This window comes from Chiloscyllium plagiosum, chromosome 6, assembly GCF_004010195.1.
Source record: "Chiloscyllium plagiosum isolate BGI_BamShark_2017 chromosome 6, ASM401019v2, whole genome shotgun sequence".
NCBI classification, from domain to species: domain Eukaryota; kingdom Metazoa; phylum Chordata; class Chondrichthyes; order Orectolobiformes; family Hemiscylliidae; genus Chiloscyllium; species Chiloscyllium plagiosum.
In genome coordinates, this window is record NC_057715.1 from 116,640,784 (window position 1) to 116,653,349 (window position 12,566).

General features: G+C 46.5%; 1 protein-coding gene across 1 annotated transcript in view; it reads right to left on the reverse strand.

Annotated features, from left to right (window-relative positions):
- Positions 1-12,566, reverse strand: part of phox2a (paired like homeobox 2A) — a 20,467-nt gene continuing 7,901 nt past the window's right edge. The window contains exons 2-3 of the mRNA XM_043692819.1: positions 4,398-4,585; positions 1-445 (exon numbers count right to left, since the gene is read on the reverse strand). Of these exons, the coding sequence (XP_043548754.1) occupies positions 32-445; positions 4,398-4,585 (602 nt within the window). The 3' untranslated portion in view covers positions 1-31. The remainder of the gene's footprint in view (positions 446-4,397; positions 4,586-12,566) is intronic.

A 12,566-nucleotide genomic window follows, 5' to 3' on the forward strand; every position in this document is an offset into this window, starting at 1 on the left:
TCTCTCTCTCTCTGTGTCTCTCTTCCACTGTCTAGAACAGGTTGGGTTTGAGCATGTTGGATTTTCTGTGCAGGGTGGAGAGCACCCCAGCAAAAGGCCCGCTCATACTGTCGGTAGGCTGCCAGGCCTGGCCCTTCAGCAGCTCATTGTTGGGCCAGGCAGCTGCCGTCTTAAGAGACTGGGAGCCATTGGGACTGGGCAGGCTGACTGCATGGGGGCTGCTGCTGGAGATAGGGCCTGAGGAGGTGGTGGAGGAGGAGCTGGAGGAGGAGGGAGGGCAGCCAGGATTGGCCGTGCTATCAGGGTCAGCGCATTTTCCCTCCTTCAAGTCGTCCTCCTCAGATACAAGGTCAGACTTCTTCCCGGAAGGATTGCTCCCGTTCCCTTTCGAGTTGGCAGCTCTCTCCTGTTTGCGGAATTTTGCTCGGCGATTCTGGAACCAGACCTGGCAATGAGATGGGGTGGGGGTTGGAGAGGGGAGAGAAATCCATCAGGAATTAGAAATGTAAACAACCATGATCCAAAGGGTAAACACCAACAACACTACCATCAGATCAGCCCTTGGTCTCCAAAACTCAAGCAGGTACAAAGCTGTCCTCATCATACACTCATTGAAGGAAATCTGCCATCCTTACTGCAGTCCGTCCTACGTGTAACTCCAGACCCGCAGCGATATCTTTCCTTATTTGTTCATGAGATGTGAATGGGGCTGGTTCCCCATCAATGCCAATTTGATCAGGTGTTCCGGGGCAGCTTCAAAACTTAAAGAGAATATTGAGAAGGAGACGGATCAGGAGTTATTTATGAAAGGCAACAATGACTTGAACAAGAGCATCCAAATGCAGCAGGCAGAGAGCTGGAAAGGTTGAGGGAAGGGATCCCAGAGCTTGGAGTCCAGGCAGCTGAAGACACAACTACCAAGGGTGGAGTGGGTTCAGTCGGAACAAGAGGGAGAGAGGGAGCACAGAGATCTCAAAAAGTCTTTGGGGCCTGGAAGAGGTGTGGAATCTGGGAGCGATTTGTAAACAAGGATTAGAATTCTAAAGTCTAGACATTGTTTGAGTGAGACTCGATGTACTTCAGTGAGCACAGGGGAAAGGGTTTTAACAGCACAAGAAGGTGTGACCAGAAAGATTGTTATGGTTACTGAGGTTCACAGAATAGATTTGAAGAGAATGTTCCCACTTGTAGGAGATCAGAACGGGTCGGGGCCATCAGATAGTCTCAAATTAATCCAATCAGGAATCCTGCAGAAGTCTTACCTGGAGAGGAATGAGAATGTGGAACCTATGTCATAGAGATGTACAGCATGGAAACAAATCTTTCGGTCCAACTCATCCAGGTATCCTAAATTAATCTAGTTCCATTTGCCAGCATTTGGTCCATATCCCTCTAAACCCTTCCTATCCATATACCCATCCAGATGCCTTTTAAATGCTATAATTGTACCAGCTTCCATCACTTCCTCTGGCAGCTCATTCCATACACACACACCACCTTCTGCATGAAAAAGTTACCCCTTAGATCCCTTTTATATCTTTCCCGTCTCACCTTAAACCTATGCCCTCTAGTTCTGGACTCGCCCACCCCAGGGAAACGACCTTGTCTATTTATCCTATCCATGCCCCTCATAATTTTATAAACCTCTATAATGTCTCCCCTCAGCCTCCGACGCTCCAGGGAAAACAGTCCCAGTCTGTTCAGCCTCTCCCTACAGCACAAACCCTCCAACCCTGGCAACATCCTTGAAAATCTTTTCTGGACCCTTTCAAGTTTCACAACATCTTTCCTATAGCAGAGAGACCAGAATCGCACGCAGTATTCCAAAAGTGGCCTAAACAATGGTTGATATGAAGAGCATTGATACATTGAAGGGGAATCTAAATAAACACATGAGGGAGAAGAAATAGTAGGAGACACTGATTGGGTGAGGTGTGTTGGAGAGGTTCCTGTGAAGGGTTAAAATTGACAGGGACCAGTTGGGGTTATATAACCTGTCGCTGTGGGATCAATTCTGGGTCACATTTGTTGGTTCAGAGACTGAGAATAGTGTAAATCGTTAGAGCAACAGCAAGGACACCACTGTCTCTCTAGTCCCACTGTCCCAGCATCATCTAAAAACACTTTTTCCAGTTCCTACAATCACCATTTCAATACCTTATTCATAACAAGAGGCCTCTCAGTCAGGTTTCTTATTCAACACAATTATTGGATTATTGTCCAAACAAAACTTATTCAAGACAGGCGCAAAAATTAATGATGTACACAGACAATAATATAGAGGTATGAATGCTTATCCTAAATATCCACAAAACACTCACTCACACACACACACTCTCACACTCATGCACACACACACACACTCACACTCATGCACGCACACTCACATATGCACAGTCACAAACACACACATAATAATCTTTCTGCTGAGATTGTTTTGGAAAAATATTTTGGATAATGATTGATTCTTAAAGGCAAAAGGATAAAATGTAGAATGTTTCCGTGATGTCCCGGCCAGATATCGTCAGGTCACCAATCACACGCAGGACACTCTGATGTCTGGCAGACACAGCCTGCTCAATAAACAGCATCTTGAGATTTTTCTTCAACAAAACAAATAGATTTCGCCCTGAACTCAACGAAAGGATTCCCTTCTCAGACATGGTCAACAGGGTTTCACGTCGGTCAGACTGGTTAAGGACAGCAGATTTCCTTCCCCGAAGGACATTAATGAACCAGATGGGATCTTACATCAATCAATGACAATTTCATGGTCATCATCACTAAGAGTAACTGATGAAGGAGCAGCCCTCTAAAAGCTAGTGCTTCCAAATAAACCTGTTGGACTATGACCTGGTGTTGTGTGATTTTTAATTTTGCACACCCCAGTCGAACACCAGCTCCTCCGAATCATGATTTCCAATCCTGATTTGTTAACTGAATTTAAATTTCACCATCTACTGTGGTGGGATTTGAACTCATAGGTGTAGAGTGTTAGCCAGAGCCTCAGGATTACAGTCCAGCACCATCAACACCATGTTACCATCTCCCCTGTGGCAGGATGCAGGAGACAGGCCATTCAGGCTTATATCAGGAAGTCTCATACAAAAGGGAGTGATTGCACTGGAGGGGAGATGCTGCCAGAATGGAGCATTTCAGCGATGGAGAGAGGCTGGATAAGCTCGGGGTGTTTTCTTTGGAGCAGAGAGGGCTGAGGGGGGCCTGATAGAGGGTATAAGATTATGAAGGGCATGTACAGGGGGCATAGAAAGAAGCTATTCCCTGAGGATAAAGAGTCAATAACAAGGGGGCACAATTTTAAGGTGAAAGCAGAGAGGGTTAAAGGAGATTTGAGGAAACTGTTTTCGCTCAGAGGATGGTGGGAATTTGGAATGCACTTCCTGGGAAGGTAGTTGAGGTGGGAAACCTCACAACCTTTAATAACGTACTTGGATGAGCACTTGGAATGTCAAAACATTCAAAGCCAAAAACAAATTGCTGGAAAAGCTCAGCAGGTCTGGCAGCATCTGTGGAGAGAAATCAGAGCTAATGTTTCGGGTCCAGTGACCCTTCCTCAGAACTGATGGTAGCTAGGAAAATGTCAGTTTATCTGCTAAAGAGGGGAACGGGGTAAGGAGGAAACAGTGGGTGGAAATGGAGCCCAAACAGAGAGGAAAACAATTGGGCAGACAAAGGAATGTGTAAAGGTCAATCTGTGGGAATGAATAACTGCTAATGGGGACTATCAATGGCTGACAGTGCATTGTTTGAGGTAGCGGTCCGTGTGATGACAAGGCCTGGTGTGTGGGGGTTGGGGTAAGGACATGGGACAGAGGGCCTAAAGACCTAAAGTTATTGAACTCGATATTGAGTCTAGAGGTCTGCAGAATTCCCAAGTGGAAATAGAGATGCTGTTCTTCCAGCTTGCTCTGAGCTTCACTGGAGCACTGCAGCGAGCCTGAGACAGAGATGTTGGCCAGGGAACCAGGGTGGGGTGTTGAAATGGCAGGCAACTGGGAGCTCAGGGTCATCCGTGTGGACAGATGGGATGGGATTTGAACCCACAATCTTGTGACTCTGAGTAGAGCAAATAGCCACTGCTGGAAATGTGTTGCTGGAAAAGCGCTGCAGGTCAGGCAGCATCCAAGGAGCTGGAGAATCGATGTTTCGGACATGAGCCCTTCTTCAGGAATGAAGAAGCCCATTCCTGAAGAAGGGCTCATGCCCGAAACGTCGATTTTCCTGCTCCTTGGATGCTGTCTGACCTGCTGCGCTTTTCCAGCAACACATTTTCAGCTCTGATCTCCAGCATCTGCAGTCCTCACTTTCTCCTCCAAATAGCCACTGCCCCTGGGTGAGAAACCAACTGACTGAGTGAATTTGGAAAGCTCTCATACCTGGACTCTGGCCTCTGTCAGGTCAATCTTCAATGCCAGCTCCTCCCTGGTGTAGATGTCTGGGTAGTGAGTCTCAGCAAACACTCGCTCCAACTCCTTCAGCTGAGAACTGGTGAACGTGGTGCGGATTCTCCGCTGTTTCCGTTTCTCATTGATCCCACCGTGGTCTGTGAAGAACTTGTAGGGCACTGAGGACAGCAGGACAAACCGACGTTCATGATGGATATCATCGCCTGAGCTTACCTTGAACCAACTTAGCAATATCTTCCTAAGAATCTCACACACACTTCAAAACGATGGAGGAAAGAAAGGGAAACAATCACAGTTTAAACAGAAATTGTTGGAAAAGCCCAGCAGGTCTGGCAGCATCTGTGGAGAGAAATCAGAGTTAAAGTTTCAGGTCGAATGACCCTTTCGCAGAACTGTGACCCGAAACATTAACTCTGATTTCTCTCCACAGATGATGCCAGACCTGCTGAGCTTTTCCAGTAATTTCTGTTTTTGTTTCCATGATGTGGAGGTGAAAGTGCTGATGTTGGACTGTGGTGGACAGTCAGAAATCACACAACACCAAGTTTTAGTCCAACAGGCTAATTTGGAATCACAAGCTTTCAGAGCGTAACCCCTTCAACCACCTGATGAAGCAGCAGCACTCCAAAAGTTGAGATTGCAAATAAACCTGTTGGGATAAAACTTGGTGTTGTGTGATTTCTGACTATTTTTGTTTCCAGATTAGAATGGTGATGGAAAAGCACAGCAGGTCTGGAAGCATCTGAGGAGCAGGAAAATCGACGTTTCAGGCAGAGCCCTTCATCATGAATGGCTCCTGATGAAGGGTTCCTGCCTGAAATATCAATTTTCTTGTTCCTCAGATGCTGCCTGACCTGCTGTGCTTTTCCAGCACCACTCTGATCGAGAGTCTAATCTCCAGCATCTGCAGTCCTCACTTTTGTCTATTTTTGTTTCCAGTCTACTTCAGTCTAGTCCACTTCACTTTACTCCAGTCCAGTCAGTCCAGTCCAATCCAGTCTAATCCATTTCAGTCCAGTCTAGTCCAGTCCAGACAGTCCAGATCAATCCTTTCCACTCCAGTCCTCTCCAGTGGAAAGTAGGATTAGTGTGGATAAGTCAGTACAGAGCAGATGGGCCAAATAGCCTGTATTGTGTGACTCTATGGTCATGATCAAACTGGCACGAAGATGATAAGATTGTAATGTGTGGCTCAAAGACTGGTGTGGGAGAAACTTGGTTTAGGTTCACGAAGGCAGTGGCACTACTTTTGGGGAAATTGAGAGTAATTCTCATCATCCAGAGCAGCGTCCTGGTGAATTGTACAACGAGGGTGTAGAGAGAGCTTTCAGCTAAATAGTGGGAATGAGGGATCACATGGGATATGATAAAGAGAAAGAACAAGGCAACAATTAAGGAACTGAGGATCTGAGTTTAACAGGAAAAGGCAAACTTAGGAATGGGGCAGTGGGTAAGATGGTGAAAATAATAAAAATGAAAGAATTAAAGACACTTTATTGGAATCCACGAAGCATTGCGCAATGTATAGGATACACAGGGTAGACAGGAAGGAATCTTTCAGGAGAAAGTGAGGTCTGCAGATGCTGGAGATCAGAGCTGAAAATGTGTTGCTGGAAAAGCGCAGCAGGTCAGGCAGCATCCAGGGAACAGGAGAATCGACATTTCGGGCATGAGAGTGTCTTAGATGAGAAGATTTAGATGTAGAATCACTATGGCTAGAGCTAACAAACATCAACATGTAACAAGTGTTGGGGTCCAAACCAAAGTGAGATTGTAGTGCACTGTACAAGTCAAGATACGAGAGGTGCAGCTAACAGGATAATACAGTAATCACAGGGACCTTAATGTAGCTATAGCCTGGGTAAAACTAATTATTACTAAATGCTTTTGAGGGTGAATTCCTGGACTATAAATGAGATGGTTTTCCAGATCAATGTACTGAGGAACTGACCAGAGAAGTATCTCAAACAAAAACAGAAATTGCTGGAGAAACTCAGCAGGACTGGCAGTATCTGTGGAGAGAGAAATAGAGTTAACATTTTGAGTCCAGAATCCTTTGACAGAACTGGAGAACCTAGAGAACTCGCTGTTTCGGATCAAGTATTGTGCTATGATGAAGGGCTAGTTAACCGTTAATTAAAGAATTAATTCATGGTTTACACTAAATTGATACAGCTTGAAGGCACAAAACTCCAACGTAAAAAATCATCCAAACGGGGTTGAAAACAGAAATGAAAAATTATATTAGATTAAAAGGAAAAGTTTATAAAATCACTGAAAAATGTTGAAATCTTGTGGATTTGGAGCATTTTAGAATTCGGTAAAGGAGGACCAAGAAATTAATAAGAAACAGAAAATAACATGTGAAAGGCGCCACAGTTTTACCAGATCATAGCCATACTCTTTCATTAGAGAGAGATGAAGGTGGTGGTTTAGCCTCAGGTGATGGTGGTCCTTCATATTAACCTCAGCCAGTGCAGGGAATGAACACACACTGTTGGCATCACAAACCAGCCAACTGAGCTAATGGGCCATATGAATGGCAGCAATTCAGAAACATAAAACTGACTGTAAAAGCTTCTTTATATGTAAAGAGGAAAAAATTGGGAAAGGCAAACGTGGGTCCATTACAAATCAAACCAGGAGGATCTATAATGGAGAATAGGGAACTAGCAGAGGAATCAAATAAGTACTTTGTGTCTTCATGGATGACACAGAATAAAGGCATTTAGGATTGGGAAAAGGAGCAATTTATCACTCAGAGGGCAGTGAAACTTGGAATTCTCTACCACACAGTGCAGTGAAAGAAAAGAGTTTAGATCAGAGTGGTGCTGGAAAAGCACAGCAGGTCAGGCAGCATCCAAGGAGCAGGAAAATCGATGGATGAAGGGCTTTTGCCTGAAACGTTTATTTTTGTGCTCCTTAGATGCGGCCTGACCTGCTGTGCTTTTCCAGTACCACTCTGATCTAAACTCTGGTTTCCAGCATCTGCAGTTCCCACTTTTGCCGGAGTGAAAGAACAGTCATTCAGTATGCCTAGTACAGAAATTGATTGATATGTAGATGTTAAAAATATAAAGGATATGAGAAAATGACATTGGGGTAAGACATTTGGCCATGGTCTAGCTGAATGATGGAGCAGGTTCAAGGGGCTGAATGGCCTACTCTGGCTCCCATGTTCCCATGAAGGAGCAGTTTGGACTATAATCCAGTGTCATGTGACTCCTGACTTAATCTGATGACAGATTTTAATATGAACCAGACGGGAGACGAGGAGAGTATATTTTTCTGCAGCAAGTTGTTGTCTTGCCTGAAAGGGCAGTGGGAGTAGATTCAACAGAGAGTTTCCAGAAGGAACTGCAAATACTTCAAGAAAAGTTGTTCACCCACTTTTCTCAGCAACAGTCACTAGGCAGTCATCAAAAATGATGTCTCAACTATGTGCATGGGGTGGGGTGGGGTCTAGGGAGAAAGCGAGTTGGAGTATAAAGCCACAGTCACACCTACAAAACAGTTACTAATAAATGCACCAGGAAATACAGAAGAAACTTCTTTACCCAGAGAGTGTGAGAACTTTTAATTCGTTCACTGGCCAGACCTGCATTTGTGGCTCAACCGTAACTATCCTGAGGGCAATTCAACCACATTGCTGTGGGTCTGGAGTCACATGTAGGCCAGACCAGGTAAGGATGGAGCTACCTTCCTTAAAGGACATGACTGAATCAAATTACTTACAGTGTGGAAACACGCCCCTCGGCCCAACAAGTCCACACCGACCCTCCGAAGAGCAACCCACCCAGACCCATTCCCCTACATTTACCCCTTCACCTAACACTACAGGCAATTTAGCACGGCCAGGTCACCTAACCTGCACATTTTTGGACGGTGGGAGGAAACTAGAGCGCCCGGAGGAAACCCACACAGACACGGGGAGAATGTGCAAACAGACAGTAGCCTGAGGCGGGAATTGAACCCAGGTCTCTGGTGCTGTGAGGCAGCAGTGCTAACCACTGCGCCACCATGCTGCCCATGTGGGCTTTTCCTGACAATTGATTCCTGGTCATCCATAGACAGATTTTGTTTTGTATTGAACTCACATCCCACCATCTGCTGTGGCAGGAACCTGGGTCCCCGGAACGTTACCCAGGCCTCTGGATTAACAGTCCAGCGATAATACCAGCGGACCATTGCCTCCCCCTGTTTCCTCCCAAAGGATGGTTCATGTTTGGAATGCTCTTTCCTCTGAGAGCAGTGGGTGCTGAGTTATTAAATATGTTCCAGGTTGAGTTGGAGAGACTTGTGATTGACAAGGGAGCCGAGGATTGTGGGGACAGGATAGGAAAGTGGAGCTGAGACCACATCAGGTCAGCTGTGGTCTTGCAGAAGGCTTGAGGACCAAATAGCCTCATTTTGTTGCTATCTCCATTGTTTCTATGGCAGCAGTGTATTGTGGTGCGGAGTGGAAGGGTGGATACTGACTCTTATGAAGCATGAATAACAGTATAGGCCAACTGGGCTGAATAGTCTCTGTCTGTCCTATAAATCCAATTGAATTATCTGATCTACCCTTCTTCTCTGAGAGTGCTGTGTCTCTATCATTGCAATCGATGGTCTGAAATTAACTGCTTCCTCATGGTAAAGAGATTAAACCGTGGCCTTCCTGTTCTGTACAGCTGACTGCCACACACATTGTGCTACACCAGGAGCTATAGTTAAATCTCTTGACTGTGTCCAACTCTTTGGAATTGTAACTTGTTGTGTTGATATCCTGCATTTGATTTTGCTATGTAAACTGTCACAGTGTCATTGCAGTGTCTGACCACGAGGTGCCACAGTGGAATTACTTTCTGGAGTTGTTCACCAGTCCTTTCAACAATTTTTGAAGTGAATCTATAACCAGCCTTGAGCAATAAAGGTGTCTCCAATTTCCCACACTGTGCCTTCGCACTGCAAATTGTTAGTTGCACATCGACATTGCAAGGGAAACATTATTAATCCAAATATTGGATAAATCCACAGCAACAAAGCTCCTAACGACCAAAAGAAGCTATCTAGTCATTGTGTACTTGACCTGTTCATCATGTTGATCATTGAGTGGAGAGAGAGTATATATATATATATATAGAGAGAGAGAGATAGTCATAGAGCTGTACAGCATGGAAACAGACCCTTCTGTCCAACTTGTCCACCCAACCAGATATCCTAAATTAATCTAGTCCCATTTGCCAGCATTTGGCCCATATCCCTCTAAACCCTTCCTATTCATATACCCATCCAGATGCCTTTTAAATGTTGCAATTGTACCAACCTCCACCACATCCTCTGGCAGCTCATTCCATACACGTACCACCCTCTGCATGAAAAAAGTTGCCCCTTTGGTCCCTTTTATATCTTTCCCCTCTCACCTTACACCTAGGCTAGTTTTGGACTCCCTTACCCTGGGAAAAAGACCTTGTCTACTTACCCTATCCATGCCCCTCCTGTTTTTATAAACCTATATCAGGTCACCCCTCAGCCTCTGACACTCCAGGGAAAATAACCCCAGCCTATTCAGCCTCTCCCTCTCACTCAACAACATTTTCTCTATAGCAGAGAGATCAGAACTGAAGGCAGTATTCCAAAACTGGCCTAACCAATGTCCTGTACAGCCACAACATGACCTCCCAACTCCTATACTCAATACTCTGACCAATAAAGGAAAGCATACCAAACGCCGCCTTCACTATCCTATCTACCTGCAACTCCACTTTCAAGGAGCTATGAACCTGCACTCCAAGGTCTCTTTGTTCAGCAACACTCCCTAGGACCTCACCATTAAGTGTATAAGTCCAGAGAGAGAGTGTGGAGAGATTGAGCAGAAACTAAAGCAGGGTGAATCCAGACTATTCTCTGGAAAAGGAAAATTTCACGGGGAGAAAGCAGGGGAATGGCAGAGAGCCAGTACATCCAGGAATGGTGAAATAGCTGTTTGGTGATTTTGTGAGTGTGTGTTTTAGTGGCTCAGGGCTGGTCCCTTTTTTGTTAGCCTGGTCTGAGCAGTAACCCCCTCCCTGAGAGGGGGCTCTGCTTTCAGACTGGTTCTGAATATTCAAACCCTCCCATGGAGAGGAAGGGGGCACTGAGAATACCCCCACCCACATTCCCTCTCTTTACAAATGTTTAATTCCCTGTTTGGAGGTTCCAGCAGAATCAGTATCGATTACAGACAGCTCCCTCTCCAAAACTGCCCTCCCCCATATCCTTCTGCGTAACCACCAGCCCATCCTCAGCAAGCTCCAGGTGCTGCTCCCATTCCCTTCCTCCTCCCAGAGCCCTGGGGGAGATGGCGTGTGAGGCCCCCCTTGGCAATGACACATCCTGTAGTCGAATAGCCACCTACATTCTCTGTTGAGGGATTGGTGGGAACCGACTCAGGTAGGGGCTGGAGCCTGGATCTCCCCCATTCTCTCTCTCTCTTTCTCTCTGTGCCTTTTGCTGTCTCCCTTCCTCTCTCTGGTTTCTCTCTCACTCTGTGTGTGTCTCTCTCTCTCTCTCTCTGCCACTGTCCCTCTGTGTGTGTGAGACTCTCTCTCTGTGTCTCTCTCTGTGTCCCTCTCAGTCTGTGTGTGTGTCTCTCTCTCCAGTCTCTCACACTGTCTCTCTCTCTCTGTGTCTCTCTCTGTGTCCCTCTCAGTCTGTGTGTTTCTCTCTCTCTCTCCAGTCTCTCACACTCTCTGTCTCTCTCTCTGTGTCTCCCTCTGTCTTGCTCTCTCTCGTTTTTCTGTCACCCAAGTACTCTCTGGAATTATTTTTTTCTGTCTCTGGCTCCTTTCTCTAGGTTCTCTCTCTCAAGCAAGCACAGAAATCTGTCTCTCTCCCTCTCTTTGGGTTAACTCTATCTCTCTATCCAGGTTCACTCTCTCTCTGGTATTTCACTCTCTGTCTCTGGTTTATTTTCCTCTCTCTCTCTCTATGTTTCTCTGTCTGTTTCTTTCTTTGTCTTTGTGTTTCTGTCTCTCCGTGTCTCTCTCTCGCTGTGTTTCTCTCTCTCTCTGTCCTTGCTGTTAGTGATGAATCAGCAGCGATACTCACCGCATCCTCCTCCCACACTCCAAAGATGTGCAGGCCAGGCTGAATTGGCCATAGTGTGAGGTGCATTAGTCAGAGGGGAATGGGTCTGGGTGGGTTACTCTTCGGAGGGTCGGTGTGGACTTGTTGGGCCGAAGGGCCTGTTTCCACACTGTAGGGAATCTAATCTCTCTGGAATCTGCCTGTCCCTTTTCCTTGGTGAACAGCAGGTGGCCATTCTGCCCACCGCACCTATGCAGCATGCTAGTCCTTCTCGGTGTTTCTGCCCGGGTCTGTACTCCTGACCCTGAGGTTAGCGGCTAGTTTTCAGGATCTGACCGAACGGGACTAGATCCGGACCGACCCAAACATTGATCATAGAATCAAATGGCGATTCGGCCCGTGGTACCTGTGCATGCGCTTTCAAACAATCCGGCACTTTCCCCCGGCCCCCGGCCCTTCCCCAGAGCAGACTAGCCCCCGGCTGGGATTTCACCCAATGCCGCCTCTGGCTGCCGCCGGGATTGGATCCTTTCCTCTGGATTCCAATATATCCCAGAATCTGGGATCCTTTCTGCCAGGGACCAACCGCCCCCTCCCATCCCCTGGGGACCGGGATCCCACGGAATCCGAGCGGAATTGGAACAGAAACGGGAAGAATTGCGGATGCTGTAAATCCGGTTCTGAGGAAGGGTCACTGCATCCGAGTCCTTCACTCGGATCCTCTCCCACCGACACTGCAGACCTGCTGAGCTTTTCCAGCAGTTTCTGGTTTTGTTGCGAAATTGAGAAAGAGAGACCCATCCTCCTCATAAACGAAAGCCCAGAGCCAACTGGAAACGTTTTGTTTCAGGAAAATCCGGAGCAGGGAGAGAATGACATCACCTATACCTGTCACCTATCACCCACGACCCATTCCCATCACCCACTACCCATACCTATCACCCATACCCATCACCCATATTCATCACCCAACACCCATCACCCATTCCCATCACCCATTCCTATCACCCATTCCCATCACCCATACCCATCACCCAACACCCATTCCCATCACCCCTTACCATCACCCATACCCATCACCCCGGAGGC